The following is a 21,380-nucleotide window of genomic DNA, read 5'->3' on the forward strand; positions in this document are numbered from 1 at the left end:
ACATCGGCTGTGCAGGTTGGAGAAGGGGGAGGAGGGCTCTCTCGTGGACGAGACGAAGAATAAGAACGAAGAGTGGGCCTTTGTGGATGTTGATGTTTGAAACCGGCACTGTCCAGCAGACGCAGCAAGGCCAGCTTCCGGGTGTCTGAGGCTGCTTCATCCTTCCTCAAGTGCGTCCCACACACCTGGCTCTGTGTTCGTGGTGCCTGAGGAGATTTAAAAATGCCACTGTCCTGGTCCCGCTGCATCTCAGTTAAACCAGTGTCTGGAGGAAGAAGGAGGAGGAGAGGGGGCATATTTTTTGAAGTCTTACTTGGTGCTACAGTTTCAAATGCATTTTCCCTCTTGATCATCCCAAGAACACCATGAGGTAGACTGGGGCTGCACTTTGCAGTCACCTTGGAAGAATTTTAAAATACCGATTCCCGAATCCCACCCTTTAGGTGTTCTGATCTTGTTCGGATGAGGTAGGGCCGGGGCGGCGAGATTTTTAAATCTTCCCCCGTGATGCCAGTGTGGAGCCAAGCGTGAGAAGTATTTGAAGAAGAGGAAAACGTCCGTGACACGTGCTGCTATCACTCATAGGCCTCGGTGTTCCCACTGGACACCAACAACTGTAAAGAGCGTAGGCATCAGGCAAGGTTGCTCTGTGACCCTGAGTGATCAAGACAAAAACAAAACCCCTCGGTAGTAAGGTCAGAGCCCCAATGACACAGGAACTTTGTCCAAAACACAAAAGTGACCCAGCATCTCTCTATCCTGGCTAACACGAGGGACTGCTATTTCCTGACCAGCTAGAGCTTTGGCCTTGGTCTAGGCCCCAAGATTTATGAAGATACGCAGTGAGAGCCTCACCTCCACTTAATGCTGGCATCCAATCCAGAACAAAGCCCCAGTTCCTTAAACGCTCCTTAAAGTCACCTGCCACCTGCCCATAATAGGCTCTTTCCAACACTCTCGTACAGAGACGTTCTCCGCTTCCTGTGGCGCGTGCTCTCCCTCGCTGCAAGGAGCCATAAACATGCTTTTTCAGCCACAGGCGTGCTCCTGCTGGCCTTTGTCTGGAGGGCATCGGCTCACTGAGCTTAGTTGCATGACTGATGTGGTACAGCCGAGAAAAGTGCATCGTGGTGAGCAGAGGCATCTGAGCAAGGTCGCAGCGACTGGCAGGGCTCGGACAGAGCCCTTGACCTCCAGCCCATGCTGAATCAGCTCTCAGCAGCTCAGCCCCATGGGCCCGGGGCCAGAGGATGGTGCAGAGAGCTTGCTGCCCTCTGTCCTGCCCTCTGCCTTGCCGCTTGGGGAGATGGCTCCCGCTGCAGAGCCCAGCCTCGGTCCCTTTCTATGTCCCCTCTTCTGGGGTGTTGCTGCTTGAGCTCCCCAGTGGCTGTTGGGCTGAGGGACACTCCAGGGGGCATCGAAGCAACCGGAGAGCCAGCCCTGGGGCCACACACCCAATAAAAATGATCTGGAGGCCCCAGAGCACAGAGGGACATTCCAGAGCATGACCAAGAGGCATCGGTCCCTCTTGGGGCAGAAAACCCTGCCCTGGTCCTGGTTCTGCCACTCGCAAGCTGTGTGACTTCCGGCGGGTCCCCAAATAGCTCTGAGCCTCAGCGTCCTCATCTGTAAAATGGGAACTACCTGCCTTGTTTGTGTTGTGTCTTCAGGTTGGAGAGAGGACTGAGAAGAGGGGATTGCAAATCAATAGGGTGTTACCTTTATTACTCCTGTGGCCCAGAGCTAATAGGCCAGCAGAGTCTAAAATCTACCCTTTCTAAAGAGTCAGAGATTCCTTCACTTTCCGCAGCAGACAGGGCAGCCCAGGGTCTGACAGGCTTACAGAAGGCCTCCTTGTTATTTTTGTCAGCTACTCTTTTTTCAAAAGTTTTGGGTGACAGTCACTGGGATGCGTCTATTTTACAGATGGTCAAGTCACATACTTGAAGACATACAGATAGGCGCCGTCATATTTATAGACAAACACAGATGGACACACCCAGACATACACACAGTCACGTACAAACATACCGACAGACAGTCCCGCACACCCAGGACATGAAAGCAAATCAGGCTGGGACATTTTCTGTCTTCCCAGCTGCCTTCCCAGCACCCCCCAAACAGAGTCAGGTACATTTGTCCAATGAACAAATGAGAGAAGGAATGAATGAACGAATGAGCAGGTCGGGGGCGGGTGGACGGAGAGATGGATGGAAGCACGTGTCGTTTCTATAAGCAGTACCAGACACATCCTACAGCCCTCCGATCCTGTGGGCCCTGCGGCCACCCCTCTGCCACACCCCCCTTCCGAAGACCCTCTCATCTCTCTCTCCCGCTCCCCCAGGCACCGCGGCAGGTCCCCCGAGGACGGGCGGAAGTCCCGCCGAAGGCACTCCCACCGCTGCTCCAGGACCCTCGGCAAGGCCAGCCCCGAGGCCCGCTCCAGCCACCCGCCCAGCCAGCCCCTCCGGATGCTCAGCCTCCTGTCGGCCAGGGGTGTAGTAAGTATTCCACACGGCCTCCTCGGCCAGTCTTGGCCGTGACCCTCGGGGCAAGGTGAAGGCGCAAGTTCAGGGCAGTGTATGGCACATTTTAACTCAGTTTTGGGCAAACACCCCACTGGCTTTCAGACCTCCTTATTGATTAACAAAGTGGTCATTCACCAACCTTTGGCAGCACTCGGTTGGGGGGAGGAAGCAAAGCTAAAGTACCCAGGCTTTCTATTGGGGGGAGCACTGAAAAATACACGCTGGTCTCCAGAGTGACATCTGCAGGAATGCATGTGTGAGACACCGTAGCAGGTTTCTTTGGGGAGGAAAGAAGAGAGGGGGGTCTTTGATGTAGCCCAGGCATTCCAGCTTTCCAGTGAAGTCTGCATCTTTGATGCCAGCTAGCCTGCAGCTTTGATTAGCGGCCGGGATTTGATTTCACCTATAGAAACACGGCCTTGAATGTATATGAGAATTTTCCTTCACGGAGCTCCTAGCGCTTGATCTGTGTCCTCTCGTGTGTCCACACAAGGTCTCAGGGCATCGAGGGCGTGACTGCTCTCCCTGGTCCCTTCCACAGATGGGACAGAAAAACCAAGGCTCAGAGAGGTTACGAATCTGATTTAGCAGCCCAGCATTGAATGGAATCACGTGACGCTCCCTCAGGTCCACAAGGAGGAGCTGGAATATGACTTCAGACAGTCTGATGCCAGGAAGTTTCCTGAGCAAGGGATTCAGGGTTGGAGCTGAACTCAAGTCCTAGCTTTGCTACTCCCTAGTTGTGTGGCTTTGGGCAAGTCACTTCCCTTCTTTGAAACTCAGTGTTCTCATTGGTAAACTTGCAATAATACCACTTTCATGTGGGATTGGTGGGGACATCCAATAAGATAAAGTACGCGAAGGCCTTTTGTTGATGCTAAAGGGACAGATACACAAGCGGGAGGAGATGCAACATGGACGTAGCCTACAACCACGGCTGGCCGCTGGAAGGGACCTATCTCCTCTAGCTATGGGTGAAGCTGTAAATTTCAGGCGAGATGAAAGTGTGGAGAAGCTCGGGGTGCTTGCAGGAAGGTCAAGGAAGGGAAGGCAATGATAAACACTAGTTGGGCCTGGTTGATGCAAGTTATCACCTGCAGTGCATTCTGGGAAACTCTTCTTTACCAATCAAGGCACCCTGTGCCAGCAAGGTCTCATTTTGCCCAAATCCTCTGCCTAGCATTCACAACGTTCCCAGGGCCCCCCTTTGTAGAGGTGTCTTTGGTTGCTGAGTATTTTGCAGATGGAAAATGCCCACCTGCATTCCCCCTCCGCTGATGTCCTATAAAAGGTCTTCCCAGCATGGCAAAGAGTCTGGAGGCCTGGGTGGGAGTCTTGGCTTGGCTGGACAATTCCTTCTACCCCTCCCGGCTTCAACTTCCTCACCTGGAAAATGGGCATGATGATCTCATTTGTCTCCCAGGAGAATTGTTGCGAAGTTAGAAATCAATTCAATATAAGAGCCGTAAGAGATAGAAGAAGCAAGTCAAAATCACCCAGTCTTTCTGGTCCTGGTATTTGTGGTAGCCCATTTGGTGGCCCCCACTGACCCTCACTAAAAAGAGCCATTGGGAGCAGCTGGCTTATTTGATCACCTGCCTGGGATGGTTCCCTCACAGGCTAGGTCTGTCAAGATGTTGCGAAAGGCTGGATGTTCCTTAAAAAAAAAAAAAAAAAAAAAAAAGTGGGGTCCTCCCACACCAGCTGGTGAGGAACCAGACTGGCTGTTGGTTCTTGAAGACTGAGTGTCTCCCATGGGCCCAACCCCTATCAGAACAGCTGAGAGCTCACCCATACCTAGAAGGGACAGGCATTAAGAGCTCACCCAGCTCAGTGCCCTGATTCCAAGAAGAGAGACTAAGAACCTGAGACTCAGAGAAGAGAAATGACTTCCATGGGCTGTGTCAAGTTGGAGTCTTTCAAAACACAGGGCTATGATGATGCCGTCAAATCCTAGCTCTGAGATACGGAGAGTTACTTAAACCTTTCTGAATCCTTGTTTCCTCATCTGTTAAAAAAAAAATGCAGAGAATAAGGCTCTTCTTCAAAAACCCTGCTGTGTGGACAAAAGCAAAGTAATATTGTAAACGGTTGACCCCGGTGCTTGGCACAGGGGAAGAACTCAGCAAATATTCGTGGGTGTTACGACTACAGCATCCTGGGTGCTCCCTCTACACTTACCAACCTTGGGACCTTGAGCAAGTTCCATAAACTTTCTGTGCCTCAGTTTTCTGTAAATCTGCAAAACAATGAGACCTGCCTCCTAGGAGGTATGGTATGGAGATTCAGGGACTTGATGTAAGTAAAGGTTTTATTTTTTTTAATATTTTTATTTATTTATTTGACAGAGAGAGAGAGATAGTGAGAGCAGGAACACAAGCAGGGGGAGTGGGGGAGGGAGAAGCAGGCTTCCCGCGGAGCAGGGAGCCTGATGCGGGGCTCGATCGCAGGACCCTGGGACCATGACCTGAGCTGAAGGCAGACGCTTAAGGACTGAGCTGCACAGGCGCCCCTAAGTAAAGGTTTTAGATTGCAACAGACAAGTGGGGTAATGCTACTTCGTGCTCGCTGCTAATAATAGTAGTGGCAGCAGTGAGAGTAACCATGGATATAGCAATGGGGTAGCGACGATATTTAGCAGCACTGGTGATAGTAGGAGTAGTCGTGGTAATAATAGTACCGCTCCAGGTCCAGGCTAGCCCGTGCATGACTTGGGACCAGAGCCAGCCCCCCTCCCCTGCTTCCTCTGCTCTCAGCTTCCTCTGTCCTAAATAGCAGCTGCAGCCCTAATGGCCCACCCCACCCCATTCCTGGTTGCCTGACTTCTGGGGGCATCCGATACCCCCAAGTCTAGCTCTCTGAGTGCCCTCCACGCTAGACCCTTTCTCCTCTTCTCTCCTGCAAAAGGCAGAGAGGGACAAAGGTGCCAGGTTGGACCCCAGGTTTTCTGAGAGTCCTGGCCCAGGATTTTCCTGAGCTCCCTCTTAAAGAGAACAGCAGAGTCACTGCACCTGAAGAATCCATCCAATCACTCATTCAAATCTACCAATTATCTCCCAAAACATCTATCAAGGGTCAGCTCCGCCATGGTTCTCGGGATTCGGTGAATATAGAACAGTCTGTGCCTTCTTGAGAGGGAGACAGACAAGGTAAAAACTGTAAAAGACAAGACACAACAATTAATGCAGAGATGCTGAGATGGGGTGGGAGGTGGCAGGCAGGGAAGGGATGCTAGGGTTAGCATTAGGTTGGGGCAGAGAAGGCAACAACTGAGAAACTAGTGGTGAGCAAGAATCAGCCAAAGGAAGCGGGAAACAAAGACTGGAGTCGGGGATGGAAGCAGAATTCCAGGGCAAGAGTTGGGGTTCTGGGCATAAGCAGGAGTCTGAGTGTGGAGGGTCTTCTATGCCCTGGCTCCCGCCACACTCCACTGCAGGTATTTCCAACGCACGGCTCTTTAAAAAAATCAAGGATAGGCACATTACATCAGGGGGCATATCTGCATATATGAATATGCAAATTCAGCGTTGTGTCTTATTGAAATCCTAGTTGGTGAGCTAAAGATAACCTGAAGCCCTCTTGCTCAGTCAGAGCCCAAATCCAAATGGAGGGTCCCAAGGAGATGATTTAGGGACCCTTCACAGCCTCATTCATGTTCTTTATCTCCATTCAACCATCTTTGTTCAAGGCATCAGGGAGACAGAGTTGAATAAAACACTCTTCCTGAACTCCAGGGCTCAGTCTGGTAGTCAACAGAAGACTGCACTACAGTGAGATAAGTGTTGTAATTAGGTCTGAGATTGAGTCAGTGAGCACCAGTTCCTCCTCGGTTGTCGAATATTCAAAAACTTGCACACTAGTTGGTTAATAGACCCTGTCACCACCCTATCCCCCCGAGTCACCAAAGCCACCCCCTCCCTCCCCTGGTACCTCGCGACCTCCTCACAGTTCAGCAACTAGAGTGATACCTGACAGCCGTCAGCACCAAGGCCAGCTACCTTCAGATGAGGCAATGTCCACACCCCACCAGTTGCTAAATATCCAGACCGTCAGCCCTGGTGGTGATGGAAGTCAGTACAATGTCGAGTAAGACCGCAGAGAAGGGACAAGACAGTGCTGTCTTGGCGCCTGAGAGGGCTTTACAAATAAGGGAACATTTGAGCTGGGCTTTAAAGGATGGGTTCCCCAAATTGAGATGACTGATGAATAAAGGGAGGGGGAGATACCTCTATGTACCAGGCACTTTTGTTAGAACAAAAGTAAAGCAGCATTAGAAACTATCCCATACTCTACCCAGTTGTTGCTGTTATTGCCATTTGATCCACAAAGCAGTTCTTCGAGATAGATGCAATTATTATCACCATTTTTCAGACAGGAAAACAGGCTCACAGAGCTGAAGTGACTTCGGTAGGTGGCCCAGTTGGGAGGAAGGGGAGCTGGTATGAATTGTGGCTTGTGTCTCAGAAGCTGACTCTGATAGCCAGAGTACCGACTGGATGACAGAGGGGTTGGTGGCACCAAGGTTTGGCCAAGCCTTTTCCCTGTTGGCATGGGGCTCTCTGTCAAGTCTGCTCTCCCTGGAGAGGGAATCTGGGAGAGGGTTCATCACAACGGAAGCTAGACCAAGGAGAAGCACAGGCTCCTTTTCTCCTCCTTCTGCCTCCAGCTTGGGCCAATAGTTGCCATGTATTCTTTACCAACAAAAACCTGCAGATGCCATGACAAGAAGAGGAAGAAGGAGGAGGAGGAGAAGGGCAGGAAGTAGAAGAGAAAGAAGAGGAAGGAGAAACAGAAGAGGAAGAAGGAGAGGAACAAGAACAAGAAGGAGAGCAGAAAGAACCTGGGGTCCATAAAAGAGGGCCTCATGAAATCTGTCAACAGGAGGAGGCAGTAGAGTGCAGTGATGAAGTCATGGGCTTTGGGGCAGATCTATAGACTCTGGGGTTCTTGATCTTGTCTCCCTGGGCAACTCCGGGTGACCCTGGGTAGCAACAACAACCAGTGCCAACTGAGCACCTACTATGTGCCAGGTGCTAGACTAAATTCTTTACATGTACCACCTCATCTATTTCTTATAATAGCCCTTCAAGGGAGTTTCCACTAATATGCCCATTTAAGTGGGCGCCTAGAAAATGGCAGCCATGTTCTGTGGCCTAGAACAATTCAGTGAAGAGCAGCTAAATGAAATGGAGAGGTTAGGATCCAAGCCCAGAAATTCTGCCCCCAGAGTCCAGGTGCCTAATGACATGACTTCCCTTGTGTCATTTCACTTCCCTGGGCCTCAGTGTCCTCATCTATACTTGGGGCTAATATGATTATTAGAGCTGCGTGGAGAGCTTTTAGCTCAACCTACTTCATAGGTTGTGAGGATGGAGTGAGTTGGGGTATCTGTTCATTTGAGAAATATGTATTCAGCACCTACTGTGTGCCAGGCACTGTTCCAGGCACTGGAGGAACAGCAGTGAACAAGACAGACAAGGATCCTACCCTCATGCCGTTTCAGTTCTGTGCGAGAAACTTAGCCCAATGCTTGGGGCATAACTAACACTCAATATGCAATCGTTGCTAGCATTATTATTTGTCATCTCAGTGGTTGTATTAAGCTTGCTCCTAATAAACCCAGATGTGATGTTTTTGAAGTACCTCTGGGTTCAAAAAGCTTAATCATATCCACAATCTCAGGTGAATTTCAGAACAAGCCTAGGAGAAAGGCAGGATGGAGGTATGCATCCCATTTTGTGGACAGGGAAAAGGAGGCTAAGGGGAAAGCATATGGTGGCCCTGGCCTTCAGACCCCTGACCCAGGCTCTCACACATTCTGCAAAAGCCTTCAAGCTCTCGCTCAGCCAAGAGACTCAAACGTGCCACACCGTTCACTGCAGTTTCGAGAGGAGAGGGACCAGAATGCAGAGGAAAGGCAGTATGAGACGGGGACTTTGCGGGACCTGTTGTGGTTGTTGGGTTTTTTTTTAAATGGAAAGTGGGCGTAGCATTGTCAACTTTTACTTCTACCACGTCCATTCAGAATAAAAGAAAACCACAATTTTCTATCACAAAGTGACATCTTACCACCAGAAAAGGTAGTACCTACATGGCCTCCGAAGAAAGGATGAGCCCTTAAATCAAATGCATTTAGCTGGATGAAAAACTCATTACATTGAACTTAACTTTTCTCCATTTCAATTTGGGCTGGTACAGAATTTGTCTGACTGGATCCCTATCGAGATTTTTGAGAACCGGTGGGCTGGGGGCCCTCAAAGCTACCATTTCCCCTCAGCTTCCTGCCCAGGGTGGGGAGGTGCAGAGACAGAGGTGGCCAGGCCATGTCCTGTGGCCCAAGGTCAATGGCAGTGCACTGCTCCGTGGGATCGCCCTAGCCCTGAAGGACTCTGTTACCTTCTTGCTGTCCCCACATCCTGCCTCCTCTCACGCAGACTCCCAAAGGTCAACGAACCCATTCTTTTTCTGTCTCCCTAATTAGTGTACAAAGGAAGATGAACAACAGCAAGGAAAATGAACTTAATGTCTTTGTGGAACAAAAGGATTTTTTTTTTCTTTAAGGAATAACCAGAACCGTTGAGCTAAAAGCTCTCCACGCAGCTCTATATTCACATGAGAATTCCCAGTCCCCCATATGGCAGGGAGGGGAAAAAAAATTTATAGCCATTTCTCTCCATGGGGCCATTTGAAGCTCAGTAAATGGACTTGTTCAGTTTAATTGGAATTCTCTTCTTGATTGTATTTTTGTAACCTATTAGGCCGTGCTGCCTCTTGATCTCAGAATTCAGCTGAAATTAAATTTTGAAGTGTAAGTGAGAGGTTGCCTTTTTTCCCCGTTCTTGATTAAATAATGATCTGAAACAAAAACAATAAATAACAGTGCAGGCCTCCCTGGAGGGCTGAGAGAGACTCCCAGTGAAATGCCAGGAGCTGGAGTTTGTGGTGGGGGGATTTAATTACTTATTAGAAAAACCCAAGTGTTAATATGGAGTATATTAAGGAACAAGGAGATGAGTCAAGCTTATGATTTCAAGAGAGAAAAAAAAAGAATCAGAGCTTCACATTGGAGGGGGCCAAGGGAGTAAAGGGGAAACACGTGTTTGCTTTCTTCCAATGGCCATTAGTTTGTGAAATACAGTATGTCCTTAGAGGGGGAAAAAAAGTCTGAGATTGGCCATCCTGATCCAGAAGGGAAGAGCTTGTCATAGCTCCAGGGTCTGCATATGGCTTAATGGCTCTGGTCTCCTGCTTCCTTCCACTGGCAAAAGCCCAAGAGGGATGAAAAGGATCAAGCTGGGGAAGATGGAGCAATCGATTTTCATAGTTTTGGAAGGGAAAGATGGAGCATACAGGAAGCACTGTGTTTGTGGTGACTTTGGAGTGGTCAGGGTGGCAGCAGACACTTAGAGGGTTACAGACTCAGATGTCTTAGGGGCCAGGCAGTTAACAGATAAAAGCAACTGAGATCTCGTGGGGCTGGGCACCAGAAAAGCCTAAAATGGGCAGCTGCAATTCTCTCGAGCTGATTATTAGCAAGCAAGGATGTGGACCCAGCATTGTCAGATCTTATTCTTCAGCACAAACTAGAAATAGAGCTGTTATGTGAAACTGCCCCGTTCTACAATGTTGGTAGTTAATTCAGAGTTACTGTCAAGCAGGCTGTGTATTCAAGTACATATATACTAAGTGGGCTAAAGAAAACGTAGCTGAAACAAAACATAACTTGGCCTGTCAGTTTTCTAATGGTGATGTGGGGGTTGAAGCAGATGCTGTTCATTTATATCCCTCCACCCTCTCCGCTTCAGGGCACATGGCCAACCTCCAGCTTCCGGAAGATGCTCTCTGGCCACCATAGACTGCTTTGCTTGGCCGTGTGGCAGTATGGACGCCCTAGAGAATTGACACCCACTGGGTGCAGCCTTCAACCTATGAGTGATGGGGCATGGGTGTATAAATACCCCAGCTCCCTCCTCGGTTGGGTCAGTTCCTCACTGGCTCCCAGAGTGTCCTCCAGCTGCCCTCCATGGTAGCTGGTTTGATAACCCATCTTTCATTGGTGCTTCTTCTCCCTCATCTCATTTTCCCACTCCCCTATAGAAGTTCCTTGTCCTCTCAAATCAACTACTAGCATTCAAATTCCTGTCTTGATTTTAGGGATAATCCATATTAAGACAGATGTTTTGTTTTGGTTTGGTTTTCACTTGGTAATTAAACAGATCTTACAGGGGCTGTGTTTTGAGGCCAAGCCCCACAGGTAAGCAGGCCTTTGTGAAGATAGGCAAAGAAGAACAAGGCCGATATGGAGGAAGGGGCCAGAGTAGACCACAGAAGAGTTTCCTGGTATGAGGGTTCCAGGTCTTAAACAGGGGCCCCACGTACCATGAGGGCATTGTTACTGGACAACGGTGGGTCTAGAATGACTCCTCCTAGCAAGTGTCTTGAGCAGTGTTTTGCAGCCTAGCTGGGAGGACAAGGGCAAAGGTCAGTTAATGCTTAGAAGAGAAATTCTCAACAGATGAAGAACTCTTCAAAGATGAATTTTGAGAGGGCTGTTATGTAAATGAGGAGCAAGTAGGAGCCATGTTGTCATGTCAACGAGTAGACAACTGTTGGCATCTTATGTGAGTGAGTACTTGTCTAGGAAGGAGCAGAGACAAGAACACAGAGGCCTCTGTTGTGGGCCTATCATGAAGGTCTCCTTTGCATTATCGTGGCTGTCAGCGCCCCCTCCCCCCCCCCCCCGCAAACACACACACACACACATTCTGTCTTTGGCTCCCCTCGATATCTTTCCTCCTCTTTGCGTAGAGTGAATAAAGAGCTCTGGAGAAGGGGGAGTCTGAAACAAAGAGGCCATTAAACTATCCAGAGTTGTCTGGCCAGAGGGAGCATCTTTCTATAATCTGAACAAAGTACAGGCTAACAGCCCTGTTGTGTGCAAATGGCCAGCCCCAGCCCATTTTTTAAGCTGACTTCCCAGGGTAGTAGACAGTGGAAGGGAAGTAAGGAGAACAATCTTAGCTTGTCTCATCTGGAAGTCTTCTCGATCTGGAGCTTCCCACCTCAGCCTGGAACTTAGGCTGTTGAGAATGTGTAGACAGAGCCTCTGGGGGCTTTCTCTAAGGATGCTGGATCTGAGGCGGGGCCAGGAAGGAGAGGAAGAACAGAGGGTATTCCTTCTCTCTGCCATAGGCCTGCACCTGGAACTCAGTTCTAAAGTTTATCTCTTGATCACACAGCCAGCCCTGAGCTGGTCTTGGGACACCAGCCATCAGCCAAGAATCCACCTAGTTTTTTAGAATGATTTTGAATATGATGGGGGCCAGTCCCTCCTTTAAAAAGCCATCAAGTTGCTGAAGTTGGCAGTTACCCAGTTGGACCTCACCAGGGCCTGATCACTCAGCCATATTAACCACTGAATCAAATTAGGATGGGCCCCGGCTTCTGAGCTCAGGCTTGTAAGGGGCTATGGAGCAGCTTTGTTCATTTAGCCAGATTTAGTGAGCAGTTACTCTGTGCCAGGCACTGCTTGGTTACTTAGGCACAATATTGAACTGGTCATGCATGGCCTCTGCCTTCAACAGACTCCCACTCAGATGGAGAGACAGGCAATAAAACAAGCAGTTATCCCACTGAGTAACAGTGCTGTGGCATACAGAAGCCACTCATTTTTGAAAGAGTAAAATGAATGAAAGATCAAATGAATGAATAATGGAGTGTTGTGCCATCCTGACCTGGGGGGTTAGAGAGGGCTTTCTAGAGGAGGTGATATGTAACCTGGAGGATGTATAAATTTAGCCATATGAAATGAAGTAATGGGGAAGAGTGGCAGGGGAAATGGCATGTGCAAATGGCCTGGGGTTGGGAGAGTGAGCTGTGGTGGCAGAACCGAGAAAATTCTAACCGATCGGCTTAGGTTATGGGGGCCACAGTGGGGGTATTTGGAAGAGATGAGGCCTGTGAAATACTCCAGGTTGTGTTGTAAATTATATTGTCATCATGTCGAAGAATTTATATTCATCCAAAGAAATGGGACTTTTAAACAAACAGGAGATATTGGTATTTTCAGGCACCAGGGTCAACCCAATGAGAACATTGCAGAGGACCTTTATCTCTGTTTCCTGGAAAGGATGGAAAAGCATGATGCTTGATATAGTTCTCAGTTCTAATCACACAAGTTACATGTGGATAATGGTCATGGTCAGGTGGAGACGTGCTGAAAGTGTGTCTGTGATCTCAGGGTGTAGGAATGAGAAGGTGAACAGGGCAGAGTTCCCTTCTGTATCTACTAGCCTAGAGGGGGCTCACACTCAGGGAATCCTTGCCCATGGGGGCCCATGATGCACCAGGGCAGATGCTTTGAAATTGGTAGTCAGGGCTGGGAACAAGGACTTGGGGAGAGGAAGGCCAGCCTGGATGCCCCCAGGTAGCAAGTCAGTTATAATGGATAGATAATGGAAGCTGTCATACTCACAGGCCCCTTCATTAGAGATCTTCCAGCCTGGCCCCCTCCAAAAGGGCTTGCCTAATTCACTTGTGATATACTGGCCACCAAACATTCACCATCTCTGAGGCAAAGATTATCCATACCCATCCTTGGACCAAGGCTCAGTCCGAGAACCCATCAGACCCCATGATGCTTTCTCATTCCTGACGGAAGTGGCAGAGATACACATGTTGCCATTGAACTCCCAGAGCAGGGAAAGATACAGCATTCATACTGCAGACGGGAAGACAAAAAGGAGGAGCTGAATGGGAACAGGGCCTTTACATTGTTTTTAAAGAAGTCTCACTCAACAAAACTCCAGTTGAGCAATATCCTTTTGAGGTCCCTTGTCCCAAAGCAAAGCTCGCCAGATCACCAGGCAGATAAAGCAGCAGCTGTGCTGGGTAGAACTTGGTAAAGCTGGACCATCACCTTGTCTGTGTGCAAAGCCTCATGGGAGAATGCACAAAGGAAGTTCCGCCCCCCCCCCCCCCCAGAAGCTGACATCCTGAGCTGCCAGAGTTTGCTGTTACCCTCGCAGCTCTGGTGTCTCTGCGTCTCACCTTCATGACCAATTGCTAAGAAGACAGACACGGTTCTCTAAGAAAGCCCCAAAGTCCCGCTCCTTTAGGCCCAAGGTACAAGGAATGAGGGGTGGGAGGGAAGCAGACTCTTGATGGTGAGGCCTTGCTAATATGCATGGGGCCCAGGGCAAGAGTAGAAAAGGAGTTCCACACACTATCCATCTCAATGTTTATAAATCAAGCCAGCAAACATAAACATAATATGTTCTCCTGTCTTGGCAAACATACCTTGGAAATGGATCTGGAAAGTCAGGTTTGATTTTAGAATCTCACACCCCTCGGAGTGGCCGGCCACAACATGGCAGTGTGGTGGGGGGGCGGGGGTTGGGGACCCTGCCTCAAGGCCCTGGCCCCTCCCTTTCTCCTCCTACCACTTGCACCAACCAACACCATGGGCCTCCCCCACATACACGTGGACACCTCAGCCTGAACATCGAAGCTCTGTCCAAATGGCCACCCTTGGACCTGAGAGCGTGCACACCTGAAGCATGGTGTGTCCCCAGTAGAAGAGATCCATGGATGAGCCTGCAGAGACCCTGGAACGGGGCTCAGAGGCCATTTAAACAGAGAATTCTGGGATCTCAGAGACCCATAAGGTGCTCTCAGGGAAAGTGGTTTCCAGGTAGTGTCCTCCCGGCCCCACAGATTTCTTGCTGCCTGAGGATGGTTATCGCCTGAAGATGGCTATCGCCGGAGGAGGCCCAGGGCAGGAGTCCCTCTTGCCCACAGCTAAATAAGCACGCTACTGTTGGCAGGGACCACGGTGTCATCACGGCTGTGACACTGGTCTGAACGTTTAAAGAAAACCATGCACTGTGCTTCTGAATACATCATTGCCTTCCCAAGGGCTGGCTCAACTTCCGTTCCTCCTTCATCTGTCCCAGATCAGACCCACACAGGACTCTGGGAAGACCTCCCCATTCCCACTCACCCCAAGGCCAAATGTCCCAGTGCCTCCCAACGCCCTTTGTCCCAAGCACATCCTCGAGATCTTGACACCTCCACAGAGGCAAAGCTCTAGCCCCACTGCATTTTCAGCAAGGGTTTCTTGATCCAACTTGGGCACCAAGGGACTGACGAGGTTAGTGTTGATGGCTTGAGGTCCCCTTGCTGAGAAAACCAAAGAGAACTGATGCCTCACCTAGTAGGAACACTGAAAAACCAAAACTCAAAGCTCAGGGCCAAGTGTGAGGGTGTGCAGAAAGGTGTGTGTTTTTTCTTGTCATTTTCGACTCTAATGATGGACTCACGTTGCCCGCTCTTCCCTTTCTCTTACACCTTACCTACCTACTAAAGGAGGAGCTCTTGCTTGGTAAGTGGATATAATCCGCAAAGACATGAGAGAATTTATTAGAAGCCACTCGAGAGCCTTAGCTACCTTCTCCAGGGGGAAAAGGACACACACAAATATCCGTAGAGAGCTTTTTTTTCGTTTGTTTTCAGTCAGACTATTTGACTTCCATTTTTTTTGCCCCCCTTTTTTTTCCCCTTTAGTTGAAAACTACTAAAATGTCATTTTGTGACCTTGACTTTATATTTAAAAAAAAAGAAAACTCTCTTTATTTCATTTCTTTTCCCCATGCGATATTTGTTTAGGGTTCTGTTCAGGGAACTTTTTCTTTAAAAAAAAAAAGTCAAATTCATTGAGGATTTGGTTGAAGTTTAAAATTTTGGCTTTATCTCTCTTTTTTTTTAAGTTAAAAGATATATGTTTTTCATGCCCATTGTCCCATTTCTTTTTCCCTTCCCCTTCCTTCATTTTTATTACTGTTTTAGGTTAAGGGTGTGACACACCCCCCTTTCGATTGAGTTGTCTCTTTTGTTTGAGTTAATTCATTAGAAATTAAATTTTGTATAATTTCCTTTTTCTTTGGTTTAATCTGGATCGCATGCTTTTTCTCTGCATGATACCTAAATCTTCCAGTTATTCTAACAGGGGGTAAAAAAATATCTCCTTTCTGTGGAATTCTTTCAGGAATTTGTGCTTTTGTTTTTTTTGGCGTCTCTCTTTCCTCTTCTCTCTCTCTCTCTCTCTCTCTCTCTTTCCTTTCGTTACAGTGCATCATGACGGTAAACATTTCTTGGTTATTTAGACACAGTGCACAGGCCCAGCGATCAGCAGTGTCCAACGGGTGTTTTTGCTTTCAGATCACTGGGTCGGGGTCTGCAGCTGACCTCTTTACCAAAACAGCCAGCCCGCTCACCACCTCCAGAGGACGCTCCCAGGAGTATGACTCAGGCAATGACACCTCTTCACCACCCTCCACGCAAATCAGCTCAGCCAGGTCGCGGGGCCAAGAGAAGGGGAGCCCCAGTGAGGGCCTCACCAAAAGCCGGGAGCTCAACTGTGGCAACACCTCTGATTCAGGGAACTCCTTCACCACCTCCTCACCCCAGAACAAGGGGGCCGCTTTGGAGAATCTCTCCCCCACCAGCAGGGGCAGAGAGTCAAGGTCAGTGCACCTGGGCTGGAGGAGGGGTCGAGGGAGGAGGGTTCTGCCTTAGCTCTACCATCTCAGTCTCTCACCTTAGCCCTGTACCCATGCACTTCCCACCCCTAACCCAGGAGGCTTTGATTTGCAAGAGAGAGAAAACTCAAACTGGCATAATTTGGGGGTGGGGGGGAATCCAAAGATATCAGCTTCAGGTACATCTGGATCCAGGGACTCAAAAATACATCCTTGAGATTCTGCCTTCCCCATTACATCTCTCATCTCTGCTTCCCTCTCTATTGGCTTCATTCTCAAGCAGACCCTCCCCAAGCATGGGCACATATGCCAACAGCATTCACATATGCTAACCATTCTATCTGTTTAGCCAGCCAATGGAAGGAGAATGCCCCTTTCCCAAAAATTTCAGCAAAATACCAGGGCAGATTCTCATTGTTTCTGCCTGGCCCATCTCGGGTCATTTGCCCACCCTTGGACCAGTCACTCTGGCCCAGGAGATGCTGTGCTCTTGGCAAGAATATGTCACATGCTACCATCAGGGTTAGTGAGTAGTCTTCCCACATACACAAAAGTTGGGGGAGGTCCAGTTGTCTGAAGGAAAAGTCAGGGTACTGATATCAGGAAGGATGGAGATGGGCAGGCAAAAACAAATATCAGTTTTACCAGTAATCTCAGGAGAAAGTCTAACATTAAATTCATTTAAAGTTGCTGTCATGTAAAAACATTTAAATGTACTGAAACCTTGTGTCAACACAAAAACCTGCTCCTGGATGTTTGTAGCAGCTTTATTCATAATGGCCCAAACTTGGAATCACCTAAGACATCCTTCAGTAGGTGAATAAACTATAGTACATCCAGACAAGGGAATAATATTAAAAAGAAACGAGCTATCAAGCCATGAAAAGACGTGGAGGAAATTTAAATGAGTGAAAGAAACCAGTCTGAAGGCTACATATGGTACAGTTCCAACTCCATGACATTCTGGAAAAGGCAAAACTAAGGAGACAGTAAACAGAGCAGTGGGTAGAGATGTAGAGAGGGCAGGGGTTAGAGAGGGCTGCTTAGGTGGAGCACAGATCCATAGTTTACGTTTCTCAAAACCCATTGGGTTCACAAGAGTGAACGCTAATGGAAACCGCGGACTCCACGTGATGATGTGTCAGTGGAGGTTCAGTGGTGGTAACAAATGTATCGCTCTTATGTGTGATGTGGAGAGTGGGGGAGGTGGTGGGTATGGAGAGTACGGAGGGTTCCCATATACCTGCGGCGTGTACATGTGTGCCTGTGTGTGAGTGTGTGTACTTTCACACCTTGCTAGATGCAGTTTTCCTGCAGAGAACCTTGCGTGCAGTGGCTTATGAGCCAGTTTGTAAACTCTACTTCATTACCCCCTTACCCTCTTATTCAAGAAATCACAGCAAAATGCTAATCACTGAGGATAATGTCACAATTACGGCTAGTAGAAATCGCTGCTCATTGACTATCATTCATTCAGCTACTTACCCTCTCCTGGTTATCAGGCACCTCCTAGAAGCCAGCCACTCAGCCTGGTGCTGGAGAAAGGGAAATGGCACAGTCCTTTTCCTCAGGAGCATATAATGAGGCAGATGCAGGAGGGGTGGAAGAGATTTGCTGGTACATTCTCATGCTAACGTGGGGTCTTCTTTCTTCTGGAGGTGGGAGTCTGCTTTTGTTCAAAGTGGCCAAGATGTCAGAATGATAAGCAAAGCCTTAGCAGTGAAGCAGTTAACGGCTTCTTCAAGGACAGAGCGCCCTTTGTCCCCAACACATAGCCCACTTCAGTTCTTGACAAACAGCTTGGCATCTCCACGGAGCCTCTGGTTTGCCTGCCCTGGGACATCCCTGGCCTCAGTTCACACCCAAGCCTGCCTGGGAGCCAGGGCTGGGTCAGAACAAATGTCAGTATCTCCGAGAACAGGCAGTGAAATTCCCAGATGAGACAGGGAGGACAGGTGTCTACTTACATACTCCAAGGCAAAAAAAAAAAAAAAGAACCAGAATAGTAATAGTAATAACAACTGATAATAATAATGACTGCTCATATGTGTTGAGCCCTGATTATATGCTAGGTGCCATGCTGAGTGCTTGCCATGGATCATCTTCCTTCACTCCTCATAGAACCTTTATGGGATAAGTATTACCAGAGATCTTTTTTAGCTGGTGGGGAAACTGAGACTCAGAGTAGTTAAGAAACTTAAGATCATAGGGCGCCTGGGTGGCTCAGTTGGTTAGACGACTGCCGTCGGCTCAGGTCATGATCCTGGAGTCCCTGGATCGAGTCCCACATCAGGCTCCCTGCTCGGCAGGGAGTCTGCTTCTCCCTCTGACCCTCTTCCCTCTTGTGCTCTCTGTCTCTCATTCTCTCTCTCTCAAATAAATAAATAAAATCTTAAAAAAAAAGAGAGAGACTTAAGATCATAAGGGCCAGCGCCAGGATTCAAACACAGATCTGTCATAGCATTGAAGCTGAAGCCTGAATGGCATCTAGCAGTTACCTGCTTCATTTGATCTCTATGGACAGCCAAATTAAATCATTTAGACCCAGCCTTTCATTTTGAAATATAAGTGATCTCTAAATTCATGGCTATTTATGCCATGTCAGCAATGAGCAGAGAGCTGAGAGGAAAAGACATGATCAGCTCTAAATCTAGGGAACCTTCAACAGTGAAGATAGGGGACTGGTGGGGTGACAGGGGCGTAGGCTTTGAAGCTGGACAGATCGGGGTTTGAGACTCTGGGTGGCTTTGAGGAAGTAACTAACCATTCTGAGTCTTCCCTGTAAATCGGGGAGAATAGTGCCAGTTTCCTAGGGTTGTTGGGAGGACCATACAAGATGATGCTGGTGGAGCACCAGGATACTAAGAGGCTCAAACGTTTATTTCACAACTATTTATTCATGACCGACAACAGATGGTATCAGGCTCTGTCCGAGGTGCTGGGATACAGTTTCCAGAGATTTGAGTCCTCTCCCCAAGGAGTTCAGTGACTGGGGGAGGAAGAGACAATTGTAAGACCAAGTGAGTCCTTCTAGGGACAAGGGGTGCATAGAGGCTGGCGGCCGTGGTAACACATTGAGGGTCACCCAACTAGACTCAGGGAGATGTCAAAAAAGGCCTCCCAGAAAAGGTGAGGTCGAACTAAGGCCTGAACCATGAGTAGTTATTGTCAGGTGAGGAGGGGAGGGAAGAGGGTTCCAGGCAGTGGGAATGTTCTAAGGCCTGGAGACAGGGAAGGAACAGGGATATTTCAGGAGGAACAAGTAGTCCATTATGGCTGGAGTCAAGAGAGGAAAGTGCCAAGAGCTGAGATTGGAGGGGTGTGCAGGGGCCAGATCATGATGAGCATGGAAACCATATATTAACGGGATTAGAATTTGACTCTTGGCCCAAACCAAATGAACATGCCCTTATTGAGAACCCAACAGGAGCTTCACATGGCTCCCGGGAGGGTGGGAGCACAGAAGACAGGACCCTGTCATTGGGTGATTTTGAACAAGCCTTCACTCTTCTTTGGGTCTCAATTTCCCCATCTGCAAAATGGGCTACATCAAAGTTTCCCAAATGTAAACGACCTATATGGCCCCTTGTTGATTTTAGCCATATCCCTGTACCTACTGGTACTCTTACTTTAATAAACTCACTTTTTTATACAAGGAAACTTACACCACTATCTTACCTAGAAAATTTATAGCACTCGTCCTAAATAGAAAGCACCTGCAAAATACATGATTTATATATGAAAATACATAAAGATGGTGTATTTAATTCTAGTTAGCAACAGTTGCCTGCCCAAGGCACCAGATCTGGGAGACGGCAGTGTTGAACCCACTAGTACCCAACCCGGAGTTTCCCATTAATGTAATCAGAAGGACTGGAAAAGACTCAAAAGGGAATAAATCTCTTTGTGATTGGTGTTATTTGCCATTATGCCCATGCCCACTGACCTAAAATGCTCCAAAGTGCCCCCTGTGGTATGTGTCCCCCTCTGTCCTTATTCCTCTGACATCTGTGGCCTGGAAAGTTTCCTCGAGGCAGTAAGATGGGAATAGGCGGAAAGGGGTTTCTGAGAGTACCACAGCCTAGGCGCAGGTAGGGAGAGGAGTATCAGCTCCAGATGCCTGCAGACCAGCGGGCAGGCCATTGCTAACAGGCGTTCTGCCCACATCTGCAGAGGATTTCGGTCGCCATGTCTGGAATGCGCAGAAGTGAAGAAGTCCAGTTTGGTCCCATCCACAGCCCGGAGCTCCCCCATGAGAGGGTGCTCCCGCAGCCCCTCCTATGCCAGCACCCGTTCTTCCAGCCACTCCTCCCGATCCCCAAACCCCAGGGCTTCCCCCAGGTACACCCGAAGCCGATCCACCTCCTCTGGAAAAAGGTGAGTGCCGCTTTGACCTCTGTTCTGCAGCGCTTTCCTCCTTAGGGAGCTAGTTATGGTAACCAGAGATGGCCTTTGGCCCTGGGGTCGGGGGTCGGGGGGGGGGCGGGGAAGGAGTCAGACGGACTTGAGTTTTGAATGCCCACTATACCCATTCCTAGCTGGTGGCCCTGGGTCTCAAATAACCTCTCCGAGCCTCAGTTTCCTTATCTGCAAAGTGAAAACATTCACCTCTCTGTGCTTCGGTTTTCCCATCTGTGGAATGGGATTGATAATAGTACCTAACCCTAGGATGTGTTGAGGATTTAATGAGAAAATGCACACAAAGCATTTGTTCAATGTCTGACACGTAATAAAATACACAATCATAGCTAACATTTCCTGTGTGCATTGAACCTAATGAGACCCTAATTTGTGAGGTATGTGATTGACTCTAACTTACTCATTTAATTTACAACGCTATAGGGTAAGTACGATTATTTATCCCCATTTTATAGATGAGAAAACAGAGGCCCAGAGAAGTGAAATCACCTGTTCAAGGTCATACAGCTAATAAGTGGCCTTAAATGGTAAGAATTCAAGAAGAAGTTGTCAATATTATTATTAATCGCCCAGAAGAGAGGGAATTTCATTCTCAGGAGAGGGCCAGACTCCTCGGCCTGGCGTCCTGAAAGAAGAAGGTCTCCCTCAGGGGACCCGCTGCATAAAGCCCTACACATCCGGGACGACCCCGTCGAAGCCCAGCAGGCCCCTCGGGGACTGTTTACTCTCCCGCAGGTCCTACTCGCGCTCTTCCAGCTATTCCTCCAAGTCGGGCAAGAGGAGCCCACCCAGCAGAAGCTCTCGATCACGCCGCAGCCCCAGCTACTCGCGTTACAGCCCTAACAGGTACCGGCCCCGCCCCCAAGCACAGGCCCCGCCCCCCGGCCTCCTCCCC

The 21,380-nt window shown here is 48.7% G+C and overlaps 1 protein-coding gene across 1 annotated transcript in view; it reads left to right on the forward strand.

Moving 5' to 3' along the window:
- SRRM4 (serine/arginine repetitive matrix 4) overlaps positions 1 to 21,380 on the forward strand; it is a 152,882-nt gene that overhangs the window by 122,659 nt on the left and 8,843 nt on the right. Inside the window, exons 8-11 of the mRNA XM_027577410.2 lie at positions 2,345 to 2,501; positions 15,747 to 16,051; positions 20,240 to 20,443; positions 21,221 to 21,331. Coding sequence (XP_027433211.2) covers positions 2,345 to 2,501; positions 15,747 to 16,051; positions 20,240 to 20,443; positions 21,221 to 21,331 — 777 coding nt within the window. The remainder of the gene's footprint in view (positions 1 to 2,344; positions 2,502 to 15,746; positions 16,052 to 20,239; positions 20,444 to 21,220; positions 21,332 to 21,380) is intronic.

Source organism: Zalophus californianus, chromosome 14 (genome assembly GCF_009762305.2).
Source record: "Zalophus californianus isolate mZalCal1 chromosome 14, mZalCal1.pri.v2, whole genome shotgun sequence".
In the NCBI taxonomy this organism is placed as follows: Eukaryota; Metazoa; Chordata; class Mammalia; order Carnivora; family Otariidae; genus Zalophus; species Zalophus californianus.